Source organism: Bombina bombina, chromosome 2, assembly GCF_027579735.1.
Source record: "Bombina bombina isolate aBomBom1 chromosome 2, aBomBom1.pri, whole genome shotgun sequence".
In the NCBI taxonomy this organism is placed as follows: Eukaryota; Metazoa; Chordata; class Amphibia; order Anura; family Bombinatoridae; genus Bombina; species Bombina bombina.
Genome location: NC_069500.1, coordinates 488,029,170 through 488,054,082, shown reverse-complemented (window position 1 = coordinate 488,054,082; position 24,913 = coordinate 488,029,170). Strand labels below are relative to the sequence as shown.

The 24,913-nt window shown below is 40.1% G+C and overlaps 1 protein-coding gene across 1 annotated transcript in view; it reads left to right on the top strand.

Annotated features, from left to right (window-relative positions):
- ASCC2 (activating signal cointegrator 1 complex subunit 2) overlaps positions 1 to 24,913 on the top strand; it is a 147,338-nt gene that overhangs the window by 20,565 nt on the left and 101,860 nt on the right. Inside the window, 1 exon segment of the mRNA XM_053702191.1 lies at positions 9,918 to 10,126. Within this exon segment, the coding sequence (XP_053558166.1) occupies positions 9,918 to 10,126 (209 nt within the window).

Below are 24,913 nucleotides of genomic sequence, written 5' to 3'. Positions count from 1 at the left end.
GTGAAATTTAGGTGGGACCAGGCAATGACAATTTTGTCCAAGATTTAGTCTCTGATTGTGAATTTATTCACTTAAAGGGACAGTCAACACCAGAATTTTTGTTGTTTAAAAATATAGATAATCCCTTTATTACTCATTCCCCAGTTTTGCATAACCAACACTGTGATAGAAATACACTTTTTACCTCTGTGATTAACTTGTATCTAAGCATCTTCTGACAGCCCCCTGAGATTTTATTTATTATCTATTGACTTTCTTTTTAGCCAATTAGTGCAGTGTCTGCCACAAGCCACGATCACAATGTTATCTATATGGCTTACATGAACTAGCTCTCCCCTGTTGTGAAAAGCAATTAAAAAAAGCATGTAATAAGAGGCGGCCTTTAAGAGCTTATAAATTATCATATGAGCCTTCCTTGATTTAGCTTTCAACTAAGAATACCAAGAGAACAAAGCAAAATGGGTGAAAAAAGTAAATTGGAAAGTTGTTTAAATTTACATGCCCTATTTGAAACATGAAAGATTTTTTTTTTTTTTTTACTTGACTGTCCCTTTAAGAGCATTGCAAATGATTGCATTCTCTATCTTTCTGAGAGCAAAATATGCCATTACTGTGGGAAAGGTAACTGAGCTGCCTGCCTGCCTAGATCGATCAGTACTGCTTATTTTGATCATACATATAGTGTAATTGTATCTAGTTTTGCTTATGATTTTTTACATTTGATACAAAACCATGCATCTACTTCAGAATCTCAAAGGAAGAAATGCAGGATCATATATTCATTTTGTTTGATTAGCTTTCCCAAGCACTTTCTTCTAGAATTATTTCTAGTTTTAACTCCTTTTTTTCTGTCTTGGACAGCTCTTAGAAAAATGTTTTGCTTCCTCCCAAGCAAATACAGAATGAGGTAAACTAAATTTACTCAGCTACATAAAGGTCCTGTTTTTCTTATTTCTATATAAGTTATTATCCCGAGTTGCAGACCTTCATATTTTGGTTGTGATTCTGCAAGTCCTTAATCCACACATATTGGTTCTATTGAAATAGTTTGTCCATTTGAGAGGTTCCTTCAAGAGAGAACTAAACCAGCAGTTTTACCCTGTCTGCTATGAAAACTGAGATCTATCAGTAATTATAGAACAATGCAGGTTTATCTTTATTATGATAAAATACTAAATGTAGCCAATACTGAGAAAAATGGACAGGTATTGTGTGGTGTCTTTACTCACCAATAAATTTTGTGATGGTTTCAGATTTGTTAGGCGTTGAAAGACCATAACAAGCATATAAGTAAAACTGCTCGAAAGTAGATGCAAAAGAAATAACCTAGAGTTGGAATTGAAACAGAAATAGTTTTGAGTATAGAATTGTACAGCATGACAGCCAAGGATAATGTTGAGGTTGAACTGAAAATATGCTAATACGTCTCAGCATAGCTAATGAAGGTGAAAGGGCTATTGGCCAAAGTCTAAAAGCAGCTTTAGAATTAACTGGTAGAAGAAAGGCAAATGAACAGGCTTGCAAAGAATGGAAAAAATAATAACTTGTAGTTAGGTTGTTGTGGAAGTAAACAGGCATACAGGTGAGGAGCTAGAAAAGCAGAGTTGCTGAATATTATGCAGGCTACTGCCATGGGGCCAGGAGACACCAGTTGGTAATAAGCATTCATAAACTAGAGGTTTGCTGCTAGGAGGCCAGAAGATGCAGTAATGCGGGGAGAAGCCAGACATACAAAGGAATACTGTTCATAGGCCAAATGGCTCAGGCTTACAAGTGCAATCTGTACTAAACTAGAAGCAAATTCAAGTTAAACCGTAGTGAAAACATTTTCGTTTAATTTGTATTTGCTGCACACTGAGAATTTATATTAGTGTCGGGTGCTCCATTTTTTAAAGGGACATGAAACCCCACATTATTCTATAATGATTCAGATAGAATATACAGTTTTAAACAACGTTCCAATTTGCAGTGCCTTTGTTGAAAAGCATACCTAGGTAGGCTCAGGAGCAGCAATGCACTACTTGGAGCTAGCTGCTGATTAGTGACTGCACATATATGCCTCTTGTCATTGGCTCACCAAATGTGCTGCTCCTTCAACAACGGAAACCAAGAGAATGAAGCACATAATGATAATTGATTATAAAAGTAAATCAGAAAGTTGTTTAAAATTATATGCTCTATCTAAATCTTGAAAACAAATCGGGTTGCATGTCCCTTTAGCTTCAATCTCCCCTGAAAGATTCTCTTTTCCAGAGAGCTTTATTACTTTTTATGGGCCTGATGATTAAACATTCTCCAGCATGAAAGAGAAAATATAGTGCAGGCTTCACATGGGCTGAACTCTCTGAATTCTCTAAGAAAAAAGGCAAAACCTGGAAATCCCAGAGAGATGCCTTTTATAGTATAGTTTATAGAAGGTAAAGAGGCTCTCTGGGATAGAGAATTTTAAAGGGGGGAGTGATGTTAATAGGTGAGCACTTGACATTGATATACATTTTCAGTTCTCAGCAAATACAAATTAAACAATTTGTTTCACTACAATTTAGCTTTTATTTGCATCTAATATAGTACACATTACTTTTCTGTCAGTTAAATAAATGTATTGTGAATTTGCAAACTTGACCTGCAAACAGCTGGCAAGATAAATCAGTGAACATGGTAGTATAAAATGCTTAAAGAAAATCATGTGAATTGAGACAGATTCAGACATACTCTGGAAACTCTTGTTCCTTCCCTTCTCCCACTTTCTGAAACTGTTTATTTCTCTTGTTAAGTGTATCCAGTCCACGGATCATCCATTACTTATGGGATATTAACTCCTCCCCAACAGGAAGTGCAAGAGGATTCACCCAGCAGAGCTGCTATATAGCTCCTCCCCTAACTGCCATTACCAGTCATTCTCTTGCACCCAACGAATAGATAGGATGTGTGAGAGGACTGTGGTGATTATACTTAGTTTCATACCTTCAATCAAAAGTTTGTTATTTTATAATAGCACCGGAGTGTGTTATTCCTTCTCTGGTAGAATTTGAAGAAGAATCTACCTGAGTTTTTCTATGATTTTAGCCGGAGTAGTTAAGATCATATTGCTGATTCTCGGCCATCTGAGGAGAGGTAAACTTCAGATAAGGGGACAGCGGGCAGATTAATCTGCAAAGAGGTATGTAGCAGCTTATTATTTTCTGACAATGGAATTGATGAGAAAATTCTGCCATACCGATATAATGTAAACTCAGCCTTAAATGCAGTAGCAGCAACTGGTATCAGGCTGTCATGTATGTATATTTTACACTTCAGTATTCTGGGGAATGGCACTTCACTGGAATTATACTGTATGCATAAAACTTTAGCCTAATTTGCAGGGACTAGCAACAGGCTTTTTAATAACACTCAATTTATTAATGTTAAACGTTTTTTGCTGGCATGTAAAATCGTTTAATTTTCTGAGGTACTGGGTGAAAAAATGTTTTGGGCACTATTTTTTTCCACTTGGCAGTCGTTTTATTTAATTTATGACAGTTTACTGATCTCTCTCACTGTTATGTGTGAGGGGGAGGGACCTTTTTTGGTGCTTTTGCTACGCATCAAAAAATTCAGTCAGAAGTTTATTGTCTTCCCTGCATGATCCGGTTCATCTCTACAGAACTCAGGGGTCTTCAAAACTTGTTTTGAGGGAGGTAATCACTCACAGCAGAGCTGTGAGATTGTAGTTGACTGTGATAAAAAAAAAAAAAAACGTTTATTTCTGTATTTTTTTTTTTATTTTTTTTTTCTGCTATCAGGGTTAGTTATCCTTTGCTAATGGGAGCAATCCTTTGCTAAAATTGTGTTTTTTACAAAGATTTGATGCTATAACTTTTCAGTTTATTAATTTTCAACTGTCATAACTTTTTCTGTGCTTCTTATAGGCACAGTACGTTTTCATATTATAGTAAATTACTTGAAAAGTATTTCCAAGTTGCTAGTTTATTTGCTAGTGTGTTAAACATGTCTGATTCAGAGGAAGATATCTGTGCTATATGTGCTAAAGCCAAAGTGGAGCCCAATAGAAATTTATGTACTAACTGTATTGATGCTACTTTAAATAAAAGTCAATCTGTACAAATTGAACATATTTCACCAAACAACGAGGGGAGAGTTATGCCGACTAACTCGCCTCACGTGTCAGTACCTGCATCTCCCGCTCGGGAGGTGCGTGATATTGTAGCGCCGAGTACATCTGGGTGGCCATTACAAATCACATTACAGGATATGGCTACTGTTATGACTGAAGTTTTGGCTAAATTACCAGAACTAAGAGGTAAGCGTGATCACTCTGGGGTGAGAACAGAGTGCGCTGATAATATTAGGGCCATGTCAGACACTGCGTCACAATTTGCAGAACATGAGGACGGAGAGCTTCATTCTGCGGGTGACGGTTCTGATCCAAACAAACTGGATTCAGATATTTCAAATTTTAAATTTAAGCTGGAAAACCTCCGTGTATTACTAGGGGAGGTGTTAGCGGCTCTGAATGATTGTAACACAGTTGCAATACCAGAGAAAATGTGTAGGTTGGATAAATATTTTGCGGGTACCGGCGAGTACTGACGTTTTTCCTATACCTAAGAGACTTACTGAAATTGTTACTAAGGAGTGGGATAGACCCGGTGTGCCGTTCTCACCCCCTCCGATATTTAGAAAGATGTTTCCAATAGACGCCACCACACGGGACTTATGGCAAACGGTCCCTAAGGTGGAGGGAGCAGTTTCTACTTTAGCTAAGCGTACCACTATCCCGGTGGAGGATAGCTGTGCCTTTTCAGATCCAATGGATAAAAAGTTAGAGGGTTACCTTAAGAAAATGTTTGTTCAACAAGGTTTTATATTGCAACCTCTTGCATGCATTGCGCCTGTCACGGCTGCAGCAGCATTTTGGTTTGAGTCTCTGGAAGAGACACTTGAATCAGCTCCATTAGATGAGATTACACACAAGCTTAAAGCCCTTAAGTTAGCTAACTCATTTATTTCAGATGCTGTAGTACATTTAACTAAACTTACGGCTAAGAATTCCGGATTCGCCATTCAGGCACGCAGAGCACTGTGGCTAAAATCCTGGTCAGCTGACGTTACTTCTAAATCTAAATTGCTTAATATACCTTTCAAAGGGCAGACCTTATTCGGGCCTGGGTTGAAAGAAATTATCGCTGACATTACAGGAGGTAAAGGCCATGCCCTGCCTCAAGACAGAGCCAAACCTAAGGCTAGACAGTCTAATTTTCGTTCCTTTCGTAATTTCAAAGCAGGAGCAGCATCAACTTCCTCTGCACCAAAACAGGAAGGAGCTGTTGCTCGCTACAGACAAGGCTGGAGACCTAACCAGTCCTGGAACAAGGGCAAGCAGGCCAGGAAACCTGCTGCTGCCCCTAAGACAGCATGAATCGAGGGCCCCCGATCCGGGAACGGATCTAGTGGGGGGCAGACTTTCTCTCTTCGCCCAGGCTTGGGCAAGAGATGTCCAGGATCCCTGGGTGTTAGAGATCATATCTCAGGGATACCTTCTAGACTTCAAATTCTCTCCCCCAAGAGGGAGATTTCATCTGTCAAGGTTGTCAACAAACCAAATAAAGAAAGAGGCGTTTCTACGCTGCGTACAAGATCTTTTATTAATGGGAGTGATCCATCCGGTTCCGCGGTCGGAACAAGGACAAGGGTTTTACTCAAATCTGTTTGTGGTTCCCAAAAAAGAGGGAACTTTCAGGCCAATCTTGGATTTAAAGATCCTAACAAATTCCTAAGAGTTCCATCGTTCAAAATGGAAACTATTCGGACAATTTTACCCATGATCCAAAAGGGTCAGTACATGACCACAGTGGATTTAAAGGATGCTTACCTTCACATACCGATTCACAAAGATCATTACCGGTATCTAAGGTTTGCCTTTCTAGACAGGCATTACCAGTTTGTAGCTCTTCCATTCGGATTGGCTACGGCTCCGAGAATCTTCACAAAGGTTCTGTGTGCTCTTCTGGCGGTACTAAGACCGCGAGGAATTGCGGTAGCTCCGTACCTAGACGACATTCTGATACAAGCTTCAAGCTTTCAAACTGCCAAGTCTCATACAGAGTTAGTACTGGCATTTCTAAGGTCGCATGGATGGAAGGTGAACGAAAAGAAGAGTTCTCTCTTTCCACTCACAAGAGTTCCCTTCTTGGGGACTCTTATAGATTCTGTAGAAATGAAGATTTACCTGACAGAAGACAGGTTAACAAAGCTTCAAAATGCATGCCGTGTCCTTCATTCCATTCAACACCCGTCAGTAGCTCAATGCATGGAGGTGATCGGCTTAATGGTAGCAGCAATGGACCTAGTACCCTTTGCACATCTACATCTCAGACCGCTGCAATTGTGCATGCTAAGTCAGTGGAATGGGGATTACTCAGACTTGTCCCCTACTCTGAATCTGGATCAAGAGACCAGAAATTCTCTTCTATGGTGGCTTTCTCGGCCACATCTGTCCAGGGGGATGCCATTCAGCAGGCCGGACTGGACAATTGTAACAACAGACGCCAGCCTACTAGGTTGGGGCGCTGTCTGGAATTCTCTGAAGGCTCAGGGACAATGGAATCAGGAAGAGAGTCTCCTACCAATAAACATTCTGGAATTGAGAGCAGTTCTCATTGCCCTTCTGGCTTGGCCCCAGTTAACAACTCGGGGGTTCATCAGGTTTCAGTCGGACAACATCACGACTGTAGCTTACATCAACCATCAGGGAGGGACAAGAAGCTCCCTAGCAATGATGGAAGTATCAAAGATAATTCGCTGGGCAGAGTCTCACTCTTGCCACCTGTCAGCAATCCACATCCCGGGAGTGGAGAACTGGGAGGCGGATTTCTTAAGTCGTCAGACTTTTCATCCGGGGGAGTGGGAACTTCATCCGGAGGTCTTTGCCCAAATACTTCGACGTTGGGGCAAACCAGAGATAGATCTCATGGCGTCTCGACAGAACGCCAAGCTTCCTCGTTACGGGTCCAGATCCAGGGATCCGGGAGCGGTTCTGATAGATGCTTTGACAGCACCTTGGACCTTCGGGATGGCTTATGTGTTTCCACCCTTCCCGATGCTTCCTCGATTGATTGCCAGAATCAAACAGGAGAGAGCATCAGTGATTCTAATAACGCCTGCATGGCCACGCAGGACTTGGTATGCAGATCTAGTGGACATGTCATCCTGTCCACCTTGGTCACTACCTCTGAAACAGGACCTTCTGATCCAGGGTCCCTTCAAACATCAAAATCTAATTTCTCTGAAGCTGACTGCTTGGAAATTGAACGCTTGATTTTATCAAAACGTGGTTTTTCTGAGTCAGTTATTGATACCTTAATACAGGCTAGGAAGCCTGTTACCAGAAAGATTTACCATAAGATATGGCGCAAATACTTATATTGGTGCGAATCCAAGAGTTACTCATGGAGTAAGGTTAGGATTCCGAGGATATTGTCTTTTCTACAAGAAGGTTTAGAAAAGGGTTTATCCGCTAGTTCCTTAAAGGGACAGATTTCAACTCTGTCCATTCTTTTACACAATGTCTGTCAGAAGTTCCGGACGTTCAAGCTTTTTGTCAGGCTTTAGCTAGGATCAAGCCTGTGTTTAAAACTGTTGCTCCACCATGGAGTTTGAACTTAGTTCTTAATGTTTTACAGGGGGTTCCGTTTGAACCCCTTCATTCCATTGATATCAAGTTGTTATCTTGGAAAGTTCTGTTTTTAATGGCGATTTCCTCGGCTCGAAGAGTCTCTGAGTTATCTGCCTTACATTGTGATTCTCCTTATCTGATTTTTCATTCAGACAAGGTAGTTCTGCGTACTAAACCTGGGTTCCTACCTAAGGTGGTCACTAACAGGAATATCAATCAAGAGATTGTGGTTACATCTTTGTGTCCTAATCCTTCTTCGAAAAAGGAACGTCTGCTACACAATCTAGATGTAGTCCGTGCCCTGAAATTTTATCTACAGGCAACTAAGGATTTTCGACAAACGTCTTCCCTGTTTGTCGTTTATTCTGGTCAGAGGAGAGGTCAAAAAGCTTCGGCTACCTCTCTCTCCTTTTGGCTTCGTAGCATAATACGGTTAGCCTATGAGACTGCTGGACAGCAGCCTCCTGAAAGAATTACAGCACATTCTACTAGAGCTGTGGCTTCCACTTGGGCCTTTAAGAATGAGGCTTCTGTTGAACAGATTTGCAAGGCTGCAACTTGGTCTTCTCTTCATACTTTTTACAAATTTGACACTTTTGCTTCTTCGGAGGCTGTTTTTGGGAGAAAGGTTCTTCAGGCAGTGGTTTCTTCCGTATAAAGAGCCTGCCTGTCCCTCCCGTCATCCGTGTACTTTAGCTTTGGTATTGGTATCCCATAAGTAATGGATGATCCGTGGACTGGATACACTTAACAAGAGAAAACATAATTTATGCTTACCTGATAAATTTATTTCTCTTGTAGTGTATCCAGTCCACGGCCCGCCCTGTCACTTTAAGGCAGGTAATTTTTCCATTAAACTACAGTCACCACTGTACCCTATGGTTTTCCTTTCTCTGCATGTTTTCGGTCGAATGACTGGTAATGGCAGTTAGGGGAGGAGCTATATAGCAGCTCTGCTGGGTGAATCCTCTTGCACTTCCTGTTGGGGAGGAGTTAATATCCCATAAGTAATGGATGATCCGTGGACTGGATACACTACAAGAGAAATAAATTTATCAGGTAAGCATAAATTATGTTTTTAAAGCTAAAACAAATACAAAGTGCAATGTAATTCATAAAACATACATAGATATACACAGTATGATCCTTATTTGTTAAAGTAACACAGGAACTTTCAAAACATAATCAGAATGTGTAAATTCACTGCTGTTTCTAAATTTAAATGCATTAAAATACAAAACATAAAGTGCACAGCTTAAATGTAATACAACTTAAAGGACCAAATCTGAAGTGTAAAGTAATATAAAATAACAAGCACAAGTGTAACAAAACTCTGTCATGCAGTGCTAAACTGCACTGAGCTTGTTTCTCCTTCACATACAGAAATGCATGGAAATTTGCCTTTCTAGAATCTTGTAAGATCTTGCAGTGCTGGAGTATCATTTTAGATAATCTTATCTGAGAGGAGAGCATCATGGAAGGCATTTCTCATCTCTCTGGGAAGTCCAGGTTCCGCTCTTTTTCATTTAGCATTAAGTAAGTTGAGTCGCTGGGAAGTCTGCACTATAATTTCTCTCCAAGCTGGAGAATCTTTGATCATCAGGCCCTGATAGAGACTGTTTCCCATAGTCCTGCATATATAATTATAGAAAGGAAAAATTTAATTCCTAATTCTGTGCTTACATAGAAGTCTCATCTTACCCTGATACTACTATTACTTGTCAGTAATGCACAGCTATGATAATCTTTTGTCGGAAACACACAGTCATGCTGATTGCAAATAAAATGTGAATAACAGTAATTTTTAATCTCTCTTGCTTTCTTCTTCTGTTTTACTCTTCTTCTTTCATATATGTTCTTCTGTTGCTGCATTACAGATGACCACTTCTTCTTATAGTCAAAAAAAAATACAAGCACTATTTTCTTACAACTTGTCATTTTAAAATTTGCAACCCTGTACCTCTGTGTTTAACTCCTGCAAAGGAGAAGTACCATTCCAGGTCCCGAATGGAAACTGCCACTGACCCAATCAGCAGCCCTAGTCACACGACCCAGCTGGGAGTTAAATACCTAGCATTACAGGGTTGCTAGTTTTAAACTCTAATAAATTAGAGCATGTCATTTTTTGACTATAATGTCCCTCATGTTCTCTGTTGACCCCTGTGCAATAAAGGGTGTTTTTAAAGGTCCTCTATTTTTCTGTTTCAGTGGTTAGGTCATTTATTCTTACTTTTTCCAACAGTGTATGGGTGCATCAGCTGGGCCCTCACCTAGTGGGATAGAATTGGATTCCTTAGTCTCTCAAGTGAAGGATTTGTTTCCAGATTTAGGGGAGGGTTTCATCATGAACTGCCTTGAAGAATACCGACACAATCCTGAAACTGTTATCAATAATTTACTGGAGGATAATCTCACTCCTCGTTTGCAAGGATTGGACCGTACTATGCCGAGGTATCCACTTATTTGCATATAGTTTTTTTGTTTTTGCCATTATAATGCGTTTATATTCACTCACAGCTGAATTTTGTCCTATATTAAAGCTTCCACCTCCTTAGCCAATAAGATGCTAGCTAGCCATACAGCATAATGCTGATTGGCTACCATGGCTATTGCTCGGCATAAACTTGCTGGAAAATCAAGGTTCTTTCAACATAAAGTGTTTTTATACTTCATGATTAAAAGTCCCCTTTATTTATAGCACTGGCGATTCCTAACATTTCAAAAATGCTAGGATTTATTATCACTTTAACTAGCCCTATGTTTAATGCCTCAGGGTTCTGGTGGGTGGGTGTGTGAAGGCAAATGCTCACCAAATGTGTTTTTTTTTTTAAAGACCAAGGTAAGCACTGACTAAAGAAAAGCTTAAAGGGACACTAAACCAAAACATTTTCTTTCATGATTCAGGTAGAGAATACAATTTTAAATAACATTCCAATTGACTTCTATTATCGCATTTGCTTAATTCTTTAGATATCCTTTGTTGAAGAAATAGCAATGCACATGTGTGAGCCAATCGCACAAGGCATCTATGTGCATCTAGCAATCAGCAGCTACTGAGCATATCTAGATATGCTTTTCAGCAAAGAATATCAAGAGAATGAAGCTAATTAGATAATAGAAGTGCATTAGAAAGTTGTTTAAAAACACATGCTCTTTCTAAATCATGAAAGAAAAAATTTGGGTTCCATGTCCCTTTAAAAGGACAGTAAATAACTTGTAATTTCAACATTTTTCTGCAGTCTTCCAATAGATAAACTGTTCTAATAATTTTCATACTCTGACAATATGTTAAACACTCTGTTTGCAGCATTTGTTTTTACCAAATTCCACCCACCACTTTCCTTAGTTAGAGGAGCCAATCCAGGCTTGAGTCTTAAGATCATAGGGCTTGACACTGTCAATGTGTTAACAAAAGCTCCATTTTTTGCTTCAGCAGAAATGATTAGATAGGGAACTACAGTTAGACAGAGATATTCAAAGCCTGCCCATGTGCTCTTTCAGTTTTCAGAACAATTTTACTTAATACAACTTAATACTTAAATTACAGGAGAATAGGTTTAAGATAAATCATGAAGATATATTGCAGACTTGTTTACTATGCACAACTATACATTTTATATTGCAATCTCAGTGTTTATTGTGCCTTTAATTTGAACTTTATGGTACAAGCAACTTAAGAGTTATGTGGATCTGTATATAAGTGTTAAATAACTTACGCAGGCAGATGTCATTAGTTGGGTTAAGTATTTATGAATGATTAGCTGTGCAAAGTTTTACACAATTATTAAGTTAGCAAATGTGTGTGTGTGTATATATATATATATATATATATATATATATATATATATATTTATTAGATATAGATAGCAGGGCTCACAATTTCAAGTCTTAAAGGGACAGTTCACGCAAACATTTTCTCCCCTTTAAATTGTTCCCAATGATTAATTTTACCTGCTGGAGTGTTTTAAATTATTTACAAGTAGCTCCTTTACCCCTATTTTGGCATTTGAAATAGCTGATTTAGCCTGTGGTATCCCAACCTATACTGGAGTATATTCTATTAAATAGCCTAAGTAAACACAGCCAGCAGAAGAGATTACACTCTCAGTGGGGATATGATAGTTATGTAATAAAATGATAATTCTCCATTGTTCTCTCTAAGTATTGAGCTTTGGTTTTCTAGACAAATTTAAGATAATGAAGCAAGTCTGTGTACATAAAAGTGATAACATAATGAGATCTGATATTACCTGAAGCTCAACCCATTGTAATAGGCAGTGGTTTAAAAGCATAAAACCAGCTACTTCATATACACAAACCGAAAAATGCAATTTCTCACACGTTTTATACTCTGCAGCTGGTATTCAATAGTCATTGAAAATACATTCATATAAAAACAATTTTACATTGTACTGTCCCTTTAAGCTACAAGCTAGGCCACTAATGCTACCCATCACTCACCTAAAACCCCACCCCCTATTTGCATATGCTTAGCCATTGTGAAACACCTTATTGTACAGTCCTTTTTATTATAATTATTAAAAATATATAGATTTTCTGGTAATTTTGCTCAGTGTATAGACAGCATTTATCTCCCTCTCACAGGATGCAAAGCTATTTAAAGCAGGGCAGGTTCAATTTAAGGCTGCCGGTGACATGAAACAAAACTTTAATGTCCAATTTCCTTTTTTCATAATTTAATTTTGCATGGGCAGTAACCTGGACAACTAACCGTGGGTGGCGCTTAGCTTGATAAAAAGGGACAATCATTGGAAATAGCTGGTTTTGCCTGTGGAAACTGCCACCTATACTGATCTTGTCAATACTACGGTATTTGCTAAGTAATAAAGATGTATTGGGCGTAGCAGAAAGTGTCTATGCAGTTACTTTAATTACAAAAAAAAAAAATATTAGCTCTTTGCTTGAGTACTTTATCCCTTAGGTAGTAATCTGCTTAAAATGAACTGTTCTATGGGTACAGATCATTTCTTATTGTCCACAATATTTTTTTCTTTAACATAAATATTTTAAGCACATTTCCCTACTTTGCAACTTGACTAGGACATCTGACAGCAAAAATCTCTGAAAAGCCTTAAAAATCTCTTCAATTAGCTTTGTTGCTCAAGTTTTTATGTATACAGCTTATAAACTCTCCCACCTAAATTGAGAAATGTTTCTTAATTTTTCTGACGACAAAATGGCCTTTATTTACATATGGCCTTCTAGCCTCTGATTTTGTATTGCCCCCAGACCTCAAATATGCCAGATGAGGGCCCTACTTATCTCATATAAGTCACACTCTTGTTGACAATGCCTCTGCCTCTCCACGTGGTTTGCGCTTCTTCTCAGTGCCTCCATGCTGATGCAACTGCATTTAACTGCTGCACCTACACAGAGAGAGAAAGAGAGAAGAGAGAGAGCAGAACTAGGTAAATAAAGTTTGAAGACATTCTGAAACAGCCAATCAGTGAGCTCTATCTGTAGATAAACTAATCACTCCACTCCAAGGACAACCGGAAGCAAACAATAATATATTTATTCTAATTAAATACTCAAGGACTTCATATTGATGTTTCATAACTGTGGTTGTGTGATATGCTAGCAGTGTCATTAGTAAACTTATTACAGGCTTTGTGAGTGGTCAGTGCTACATCATCGCCCACATATATTTACTGATTCATTTCATGCAGAACAAATATATACACAGTCAGCTGCTGTTTCAATTATTTGGCACACTGTAAATGTATAAAAAGTGTTGTAATTGCATATAAGATACCAAGAACAAGCATTTTGTTTAGTAGTTCATATTTAATATCCAGCTACTAATAACTGCTTAGTGAGACAACGCAAACAAATAAACAACTCCTTAACATCTACATCATAAAGAAAGCAGTATTTGTCCCTCTACAGCCCAGTCCCTCATCTAAAGTATAATCAAAAATGGCTCAGTAAAAGTGTATTATTCTAATGCAGGGTTTTTCAATGCCAGTACTCAGGCCTCCCTAACAGGCAAGATTTTCAGGAAATCTGAACTGGAGCACAAGTGAAATAATCCTTTTATTAGTAAACATGGTTAAAGTAATCGTGAAAATCTGGCCTGTTTGGGAGGCCTGAGGACTTGTTTTAAAACCCCTGTTCTACTGTATTTGGATTTACAACTCTCTAATAATTTATTGCCATTTTAGTAAGAGCAGGGCTGCTCAACCTTGGTGCTCCAGGGGTTTTGAAACTACATTTCCCATGATGCTTAGACACTGAGCATTAGCTGGCTGAGCATTATGGGAAAGGTAGTTACAAAACCTCTGGAACACCAAGGTTGAGCACGCCTGAATTAGAGCTCCATGTTTTAGGAACCTTTCCTGAGCGCTATACTTGATATTCGTGTATTCATACTATCAGAGAATTGTGTATTCTAATGTTATGTTATACTGTATCTACTGCTTTAGAATTCTGTAGTAAGAAATATAAGGGTATTTTAAATAATATGTAACATTTTGTTATTCTCTGTATTACGTATTATCATTTATATTGGGTGCTTTTGCTTAACCCCTTCGGGATGCAGGGAAATGTCCATAATAAAAACGTAAACATCCATGGAGACAGGATGTCACATGATTGTCGCTGCAATCATGTGACTCCAAACAATGTAGATTGGCTCCTGGGGAACTGCGATGCTAGGCAGTCCCCCAGTCGGATCCACCAGAGTTTTTAAAAGGATGGGAGCAGGATGCTGTAAAAGTTAAGATGTTCCATGCTGTCCTAAAGGCATTAAAGCCCAGTGATTTAGGATGGCATGGAACGTCCTATTGCTGTCTAGGGGTTAAGATACTTTGTTTATACTGTAAAACTAAGTGGAAGTCAAATCCAATAACCTAAATATGCTTCAAAATGCTGCAGATTATATGAACCAGCCTCAACTACAATATGATTGCTTAGAACAGTGCACAAACTCGTTTGCAGCAAATCCTCATTTGCATCAATCAAGTGAGATGAGATAAACATACTCACCAGGGTTTTCAACAGATTGATAGCACAGTGTGCAGCGTTTTAAAAAAACAATTAAAAAATGTGTTTTTTTTCAAATGCTTTTAAAATCTTTTCTTTCTAATGACACGATGAGTCCACAGATCATCATGAATTACTGTTGGGAATATCACTCCTGGCACCACAGCAAAGCTGTTAAATATCACCTCCCTTCTATCCCACCCCAGTCATTCTCTTTGCCTACGTTAGAGCAAGGAAGTGGTAAAGTTAGGTGTTAGTAAAAGATTCTTCAATCAAGAGTTTATTATTTTTTAACTAGTACAAGATTGTGCTGATTTGTTCTGGGGTGTAGCCGTAGTCCATATCAGTCTCTTCAGTAGAGCAGTGGTGGCTTTAGAGCAATGGGAACTTGTGGGACATAATTCTCACTGCGCCTCCCATTTATTTATGCTGCCCTAATCCTGAAAGCCTGTGTAAGATTACTCAGTCTTTATCTCTTTTTCCACAGGTCCATGTGAGGGAGAAGACCTCTCAAACCTAGTGAGCTGCCTTGGTGCCTGGCAGATTTATGAGGTAAGTGCTGACTCTATTTTTTCTGGGACTAGTAAAGAAAAAGGACTCAGAAAAAGTTTGGGCACTTTATTCATTAGGGAAAAAATATGGCATTTTATTATTTTCCTGGAACGATACAGTAATCCTAATGTACTTAAGGGGATTATATAGGGCAGCATTTGCAGGCACTGGGGACTTGAGGAGAATAGGCTCAATGTTGGTGATACTCTGTTAGTTATTTATTACGGAGCTTCACATAATATGTCGACTGACATGTTAATTTTGACACGCCCACGATGGGTGGGGCTTGTGTGGCTTTAGAATTATCTGTTGCAAACATATTTCTCTTGTTAAGTGTATCCAGTCCACGGATCATCCATTACTTATGGGATATTAACTCCTCCCCAACAGGAAGTGCAAGAGGATTCACCCAGCAGAGCTGCTATATAGCTCCTCCCCTAACTGCCATTACCAGTCATTCTCTTGCACCCAACGAATAGATAGGATGTGTGAGAGGACTGTGGTGATTATACTTAGTTTCATACCTTCAATCAAAAGTTTGTTATTTTATAATAGCACCGGAGTGTGTTATTCCTTCTCTGGTAGAATTTGAAGAAGAATCTACCTGAGTTTTTCTATGATTTTAGCCGGAGTAGTTAAGATCATATTGCTGTTTCTCGGCCATCTGAGGAGAGGTAAACTTCAGATCAGGGGACAGCGGGCAGATTAATCTGCAAAGAGGTATGTAGCAGCTTATTATTTTCTGACAATGGAATTGATGAGAAAATTCTGCCATACCGATATAATGTAAACTCAGCCTTAAATGCAGTAGCAGCAACTGGTATCAGGCTGTCATGTATGTATATTTTACACTTCAGTATTCTGGGGAATGGCACTTCACTGGAATTATACTGTATGCATAAAACTTTAGCCTAATTTGCAGGGACTAGCAACAGGCTTTTTAATAACACTCAATTTATTAATGTTAAACGTTTTTTGCTGGCATGTAAAATCGTTTAATTTTCTGAGGTACTGGGTGAAAAAATGTTTTGGGCACTATTTTTTTTTTTTTCCACTTGGCAGTCGTTTTATTTAATTTATGACAGTTTACTGATCTCTCTCACTGTTATGTGTGAGGGGGAGATTCAGTCAGAAGTTTATTGTCTTCCCTGCATGATCCGGTTCATCTCTACAGAACTCAGGGGTCTTCAAAACTTGTTTTGAGGGAGGTAATCACTCACAGCAGAGCTGTGAGATTGTAGTTGACTGTGATAAAAAAAACGTTTATTTCTGTATTTATTTATTTTTTTTCTGCTATCAGGGTTAGTTATCCTTTGCTAATGGGAGCAATCCTTTGCTAAAATTGTGTTTTTTACAAAGATTTGATGCTATAACTTTTCAGTTTATTAATTTTCAACTGTCATAACTTTTTCTGTGCTTCTTATAGGCACAGTACGTTTTCATATTATAGTAAATTACTTGAAAAGTATTTCCAAGTTGCTAGTTTATTTGCTAGTGTGTTAAACATGTCTGATTCAGAGGAAGATATCTGTGCTATATGTGCTAAAGCCAAAGTGGAGCCCAATAGAAATTTATGTACTAACTGTATTGATGCTACTTTAAATAAAAGTCAATCTGTACAAATTGAACATATTTCACCAAACAACGAGGGGAGAGTTATGCCGACTAACTCGCCTCACGTGTCAGTACCTGCATCTCCCGCTCGGGAGGTGCGTGATATTGTAGCGCCGAGTACATCTGGGCGGCCATTACAAATCACATTACAGGATATGGCTTCTGTTATGACTGAAGTTTTGGCTAAATTACCAGAACTAAGAGGTAAGCGTGATCACTCTGGGGTGAGAACAGAGTGCGCTGATAATATTAGGGCCATGTCAGACACTGCGTCACAATTTGCAGAACATGAGGACGGAGAGCTTCATTCTGCGGGTGACGGTTCTGATCCAAACAAACTGGATTCAGATATTTCAAATTTTAAATTTAAGCTGGAAAACCTCCGTGTATTACTAGGGGAGGTGTTAGCGGCTCTGAATGATTGTAACACAGTTGCAATACCAGAGAAAATGTGTAGGTTGGATAAATATTTTGCGGTACCGGCGAGTACTGACGTTTTTCCTATACCTAAGAGACTTACTGAAATTGTTACTAAGGAGTGGGATAGACCCGGTGTGCCGTTCTCACCCCCTCCGATATTTAGAAAGATGTTTCCAATAGACGCCACCACACGGGACTTATGGCAAACGGTCCCTAAGGTGGAGGGAGCAGTTTCTACTTTAGCTAAGCGTACCACTATCCCGGTGGAGGATAGCTGTGCCTTTTCAGATCCAATGGATAAAAAGTTAGAGGGTTACCTTAAGAAAATGTTTGTTCAACAAGGTTTTATATTGCAACCTCTTGCATGCATTGCGCCTGTCACGGCTGCAGCAGCATTTTGGTTTGAGTCTCTGGAAGAGACACTTGAATCAGCTCCATTAGATGAGATTACACACAAGCTTAAAGCCCTTAAGTTAGCTAACTCATTTATTTCAGATGCCGTAGTACATTTAACTAAACTTACGGCTAAGAATTCCGGATTCGCCATTCAGGCACGCAGAGCACTGTGGCTAAAATCCTGGTCAGCTGACGTTACTTCTAAATCTAAATTGCTTAATATACCTTTCAAAGGGCAGACCTTATTCGGGCCCGGGTTGAAAGAAATTATCGCTGACATTACAGGAGGTAAAGGCCATGCCCTGCCTCAAGACAGAGCCAAACCTAAGGCTAGACAGTCTAATTTTCGTTCCTTTCGTAATTTCAAAGCAGGAGCAGCATCAACTTCCTCTGCACCAAAACAGGAAGGAGCTGTTGCTCGCTACAGACAAGGCTGGAGACCTAACCAGTCCTGGAACAAGGGCAAGCAGGCCAGGAAACCTGCTGCTGCCCCTAAGACAGCATGAATCAAGGGCCCCCGATCCGGGAACGGATCTAGTGGGGGGCAGACTTTCTCTCTTCGCCCAGGCTTGGGCAAGAGATGTCCAGGATCCCTGGGCGTTAGAGATCATATCTCAGGGATACCTTCTAGACTTCAAATTCTCTCCCCCAAGAGGGAGATTTCATCTGTCAAGGTTGTCAACAAACTAAATAAAGAAAGAGGCGTTTCTACGCTGCGTACAAGATCTTTTATTAATGGGAGTGATCCATCCGGTTCCGCGGTCGGAACAAGGACAAGGGTTTTACTCAAATCTGTTTGTGGTTCCCAAAAAAGAGGGAACTTTCAGGCCAATCTTGGATTTAAAGATCCTAAACAAATTCCTAAGAGTTCCATCGTTCAAAATGGAAACTATTCGGACAATTTTACCCATGATCCAAAAGGGTCAGTACATGACCACAGTGGATTTAAAGGATGCTTACCTTCACATACCGATTCACAAAGATCATTACCGGTATCTAAGGTTTGCCTTTCTAGACAGGCATTACCAGTTTGTAGCTCTTCCATTCGGATTGGCTACGGCTCCGAGAATCTTCACAAAGGTTCTGGGTGCTCTTCTGGCGGTACTAAGACCGCGAGGAATTGCGGTAGCTCCGTACCTAGACGACATTCTGATACAAGCTTCAAGCTTTCAAACTGCCAAGTCTCATACAGAGTTAGTACTGGCATTTCTAAGGTCGCATGGATGGAAGGTGAACGAAAAGAAGAGTTCTCTCTTTCCACTCACAAGAGTTCCCTTCTTGGGGACTCTTATAGATTCTGTAGAAATGAAGATTTACCTGACAGAAGACAGGTTAACAAAGCTTCAAAATGCATGCCGTGTCCTTCATTCCATTCAACACCCGTCAGTAGCTCAATGCATGGAGGTGATCGGCTTAATGGTAGCAGCAATGGACATAGTACCCTTTGCACCCCTACATCTCAGACCGCTGCAATTGTGCATGCTAAGTCAGTGGAATGGGGATTACTCAGACTTGTCCCCTACTCTGAATCTGGATCAAGAGACCAGAAATTCTCTTCTATGGTGGCTTTCTCGGCCACATCTGTCCAGGGGGATGCCATTCAGCAGGCCGGACTGGACAATTGTAACAACAGACGCCAGCCTACTAGGTTGGGGCGCTGTCTGGAATTCTCTGAAGGCTCAGGGACAATGGAATCAGGAGGAGAGTCTCCTACCAATAAACATTCTGGAATTGAGAGCAGTTCTCAATGTCCTTCTGGCTTGGCCCCAGTTAACAACTCGGGGGTTCATCAGGTTTCAGTCGGACAACATCACGACTGTAGCTTACATCAACCATCAGGGAGGGACAAGAAGCTCCCTAGCAATGATGGAAGTATCAAAGATAATTCGCTGGGCAGAGTCTCACTCTTGCCACCTGTCAGCAATCCACATCCCGGAAGTGGAGAACTGGGAGGCGGATTTCTTAAGTCGTCAGACTTTTCATCCGGGGGAGTGGGAACTTCATCCGGAGGTCTTTGCCCAAATACTTCGACGTTGGGGCAAACCAGAGATAGATCTCATGGCGTCTCGACAGAACGCCAAGCTTCCTCGTTACGGGTCCAGATCCAGGGATCCGGGAGCGGTTCTGATAGATGCTTTGACAGCACCTTGGACCTTCGGGATGGCTTATGTGTTTCCACCCTTCCCAATGCTTCCTCGATTGATTGCCAGAATCAAACAGGAGAGAGCATCAGTGATTCTAATAGCGCCTGCATGGCCACGCAGGACTTGGTATGCAGATCTATTGGACATGTCATCCTGTCCACCTTGGTCGCTACCTCTGAAACAGGACCTTCTGATCCAGGGTCCCTTCAAACATCAAAATCTAATTTCTCTGAAGCTGACTTTGAACGCTTGATTTTATCAAAACGTGGTTTTTCTGAGTCAGTTATTGATACCTTAATACAGGCTAGGAAGCCTGTTACCAGAAAGATTTACCATAAGATATGGCGCAAATACTTATATTGGTGCGAATCCAAGAGTTACTCATGGAGTAAGGTTAGGATTCCGAGGATATTGTCTTTTCTACAAGAAGGTTTAGAAAAGGGTTTATCCGCTAGTTCCTTAAAGGGACAGATTTCAGCTCTGTCCATTCTTTTACACAAACGTCTGTCAGAAGTTCCGGACGTTCAAGCTTTTTGTCAGGCTTTAGCTAGGATCAAGCCTGTGTTTAAAACTGTTGCTCCACCATGGAGTTTGAACTTAGTTCTTAATGTTTTACAGGGGGTTCCGTTTGAACCCCTTCATTCCATTGATATCAAGTTGTTATCTTGGAAAGTTCTGTTTTTAATGGCGATTTCCTCGGCTCGAAGAGTCTCTGAGTTATCTGCCTTACATTGTGATTCTCCTTATCTGATTTTTCATTCAGACAAGGTAGTTCTGCGTACTAAACCTGGGTTCCTACCTAAGGTGGTCACTAACAGGAATATCAATCAAGAGATTGTGGTTCCATCTTTGTGTCCTAATCCTTCTTCGAAAAAGGAACGTCTGCTACACAATCTAGATGTAGTCCGTGCCCTGAAATTTTATCTACAGGCAACTAAGGATTTTCGACAAACGTCTTCCCTGTTTGTCGTTTATTCTGGTCAGAGGAGAGGTCAAAAAGCTTCGGCTACCTCTCTCTCCTTTTGGCTTCGTAGCATAATACGGTTAGCCTATGAGACTGCTGGACAGCAGCCTCCTGAAAGAATTACAGCACATTCTACTAGAGCTGTGGCTTCCACTTGGGCCTTTAAGAATGAGGCTTCTGTTGAACAGATTTGCAAGGCTGCAACTTGGTCTTCTCTTCATACTTTTTCCAAATTTTACAAATTTGATACTTTTGCTTCTTCGGAGGCTGTTTTTTTGGGAGAAAGGTTCTTCAGGCAGTGGTTCCTTCCGTATAAAGAGCCTGCCTGTCCCTCCCGTCATCCGTGTACTTTAGCTTTGGTATTGGTATCCCATAAGTAATGGATGATCCGTGGACTGGATACACTTAACAAGAGAAAACATAATTTATGCTTACCTGATAAATTTATTTCTCTTGTGGTGTATCCAGTCCACGGCCCGCCCTGTCACTTTAAGGCAGGTAATTTTTCCATTAAACTACAGTCACCACTGCACCCTATGGTTTTCCTTTCTCTGCATGTTTTCGGTCGAATGACTGGTAATGGCAGTTAGGGGAGGAGCTATATAGCAGCTCTGCTGGGTGAATCCTCTTGCACTTCCTGTTGGGGAGGAGTTAATATCCCATAAGTAATGGATGATCCGTGGACTGGATACACCACAAGAGAAATAAATTTATCAGGTAAGCATAAATTATGTTTTTCTCTCAATTACGGTATATGAATGAGAGAAATCTGGCTACTTGCCGTTTTTAGTTAAAACGGATTAAAGATAGTTTAACATTATTTACAACAGCTCTATTTTGGTTCCGGTTTTCATATACATTATCTCCGGTAATCCAACATGGTTGACAACTCAGCAGAGCTAAGCTGAGGTGTAGAAGCTGTTTGAAGTGTGTTAAATCTTTATTTTGCAGTAAAAAATAAAGCAATTGCGTTTTTTCAGTTAAAAAATAAAACAGTTACTTTTTTTTTGCAGTTCATCAAAAATAAAGCAGTTACTGTTTAAAACTTAAAGAGACGGTAACGTTTTTTTCTGTATAAAATTGTAGTAAAATGTTATGTTTTTATTTTATTTCTGTTAAGAGGGATCAAGACTCTGTTATTGATTACAGATATCCTTTTTGTTTAAATGATTATATAGTCCACCAATCCTTTTCTTCTGTTATGTGTGATCAGTCCACGGGTCATCATTACTTCTGGGATATTATCTGCTCCCCTACAGGAAGTGCAAGAGGATTCACCCAGCAGAGTTGCTATATAGCTCCTCCCCTCTACGTCACCTCCAGTCATTCTCTTGCACCCAAAGACTAGATAGGAGGTGTGAGAGGACTATGGTGATTATACTTAGTTTTTAGAACTTCAATCAAAAGTTTGTTATTTTACAATAGCACCGGAGCGTGTTATTACCTCTCTGGCAGAGTTTGAAGAAGAATCTACCAGAGTTTTTCTTATGATTTTAACCGGAGTAGTTAAGATCATATTGCTGTTTCTCGGCCATCTGAGGGAGGTAAAAGCTTCAGATCAGGGGACAGCGGGCAGTTGAATCTGCATTGAGGTATGTCGCAGTTGTTATTTTCTGAATGGAATTGATGAAAAAATCCTGCCATACCGTTATAATGAACATGTATGTATACTCTACACTTTAGTATTCTGGGGATGGTATTTCACCGGAATTACTCTGAAAAAGTACATTAAACCTTTTGTTAGGTATTTTTCATGTTAAACGTTTTTGCTGGAATGTAGAATCGTTTGCATTAATGAGGTACTGAGTGAATAAGTATTTGGGCATTATTTTCCACTTGGCAGTTTGCTTGTGTTAATTATGACAGTTTCGTTTCTCTCTCACTGCTGTGTGTGAGAGGGAGGGGCCGTTTTTGGCGCTCTTTGCTACGCATCAAAAATTTCCAGTCAGTTTTTCTGCATGATCCGGTTCATCTCTAACAGAACTCAGGGGTCTTCAAACTTCTTTGAAGGGAGGTAGATTCTCTCAGCAGAGCTGTGAGACTTATATAGTGACTGTGATTTAAAACGTTGTTTAAAATTTAATTTGTGTTATTTTACTAATGGGAACAAACCTTTGCTAAAAAGTTGTGTTGTTTGTTAAGAGTGATGCCATAACTGTTTTTCAGTTCATTATTTCAACTGTCATTTAATCGTTTAGTGCTTCTTGAGGCACAGTACGTTTTTATTAAATAAAATTGTAACCGAGTTGCATGTTTATTGCTAGTGTGTTAAACATGTCTGATTCAGAGGAAGATACCTGTGTCATTTGTTCCAATGCCAAGGTGGAGCCCAATAGAAATTTATGTACTAACTGTATTGATGCTACCTTAAATAAAAGCCAATCTGTACAAATTGAACAAATTTCACCAAACAGCGAGGGGAGAGTTATGCCGACTAACTCGCCTCACGTGTCAGTACCTACATCTCCCGCCCGGGAGGTGCGTGATATTATGGCGCCTAGTACATCTGGGCAGCCATTACAGATAACATTACAAGATATGGCTACTGTTATGACTGAAGTTTTGGCTAAATTACCAGAACTAAGAGGCAAGCGTGATCACTCTGGGGTGAGAACAGAGTGCGCTGATAATTCTAGGGCCATGTCTGATACTGCGTCACAGCTTGCAGAGCATGAGGACGGAGAGCTTCATTCTGTAGGTGACGGTTCTGATCCAAACAGATTGGATTCAGATATTTCAAATTTTAAATTTAAATTGGAAAACCTCCGTGTATTACTAGGGGAGGTCTTAGCAGCTCTCAACGATTGTAACGCTGTTGCAATACCAGAGAAAATGTGTAGGTTGGATAAATACTTTGCGGTACCGGCGAGTACTGACGTTTTTCCTATACCTAAGAGATTAACTGAAATTGTTACTAAGGAGTGGGATAGACCCGGTGTGCCGTTCTCACCCCCTCCAATATTTAGAAAGATGTTTCCAATAGACGTCACCACACGGGACTTATGGCAAACGGTCCCTAAGGTGGAGGGAGCAGTTTCTACTTTAGCTAAGCGTACCACTATCCCGGTGGAGGATAGCTGTGCTTTTTCAGATCCTATGGATAAGAAATTAGAGGGTTACCTTAAGAAAATGTTTATTCAACAAGGTTTTATATTACAACCCCTTGCATGCATCGCGCCGATCACGGCTGCGGCAGCATTTTGGATTGAGTCTCTGGAAGAGAACCTTAGTTCAGCTACGCTGGACGACATTACGGACAGGCTTAGAGTCCTTAAACTAGCTAATTCATTCATTTCGGAGGCCGTAGTACATTTAACCAAACTTACGGCTAAGAATTCAGGATTCGCCATTCAGGCACGCAGAGCGCTGTGGCTAAAATCCTGGTCGGCTGATGTAACTTCTAAGTCCAAATTACTTAGTATACCTTTCAAGGGGCAAACTTTATTTGGGCCCGGTTTGAAAGAAATTATTGCTGACATTACAGGAGGTAAGGGCCACGCTCTACCTCAAGACAAAGCCAAAGCTAAGGCTAGACAGTCTAATTTTCGTCCCTTTCGGAATTTCAAAGCAGGAGCAGCGCCAACTTCCACTGCACCAAAACAGGGAAGAGCTGTTGCTCGTTACAGACAAGGCTGGAAGCCTAATCAGTCCTGGAACAAGGGCAAGCAGGCCAGTAAACCTGCTGCTGTCCCAAAGACAGCATGAACCGAGGGCCCCCGATCCGGGACCGGATCTAGTGGGGGGCAGACTCTCTCTCTTCGCCCAGGCTTGGGCAAGAGATGTCCAGGATCCCTGGGCGCTAGAGATCATATCTCAGGGATACCTTCTAGACTTCAAATCCTCTCCCCCAAGAGGGAGATTTCATCTGTCAAGGTTGTCAACAAACCAAATAAAGAAAGACGCGTTTCTACGCTGTGTACAAGATCTATTATTAATGGGAGTGATCCATCCGGTTCCGCGGTCGGAACAAGGACAAGGGTTTTACTCAAACCTGTTTGTGGTTCCCAAAAAAGAGGGAACTTTCAGGCCAATCTTGGATTTAAAGATCCTAAACAAATTCCTAAGAGTTCCATCGTTCAAAATGGAAACTATCGGACAATTTACCCATGATCCAAAAGGGTCAGTACATGACCACAGTGGATT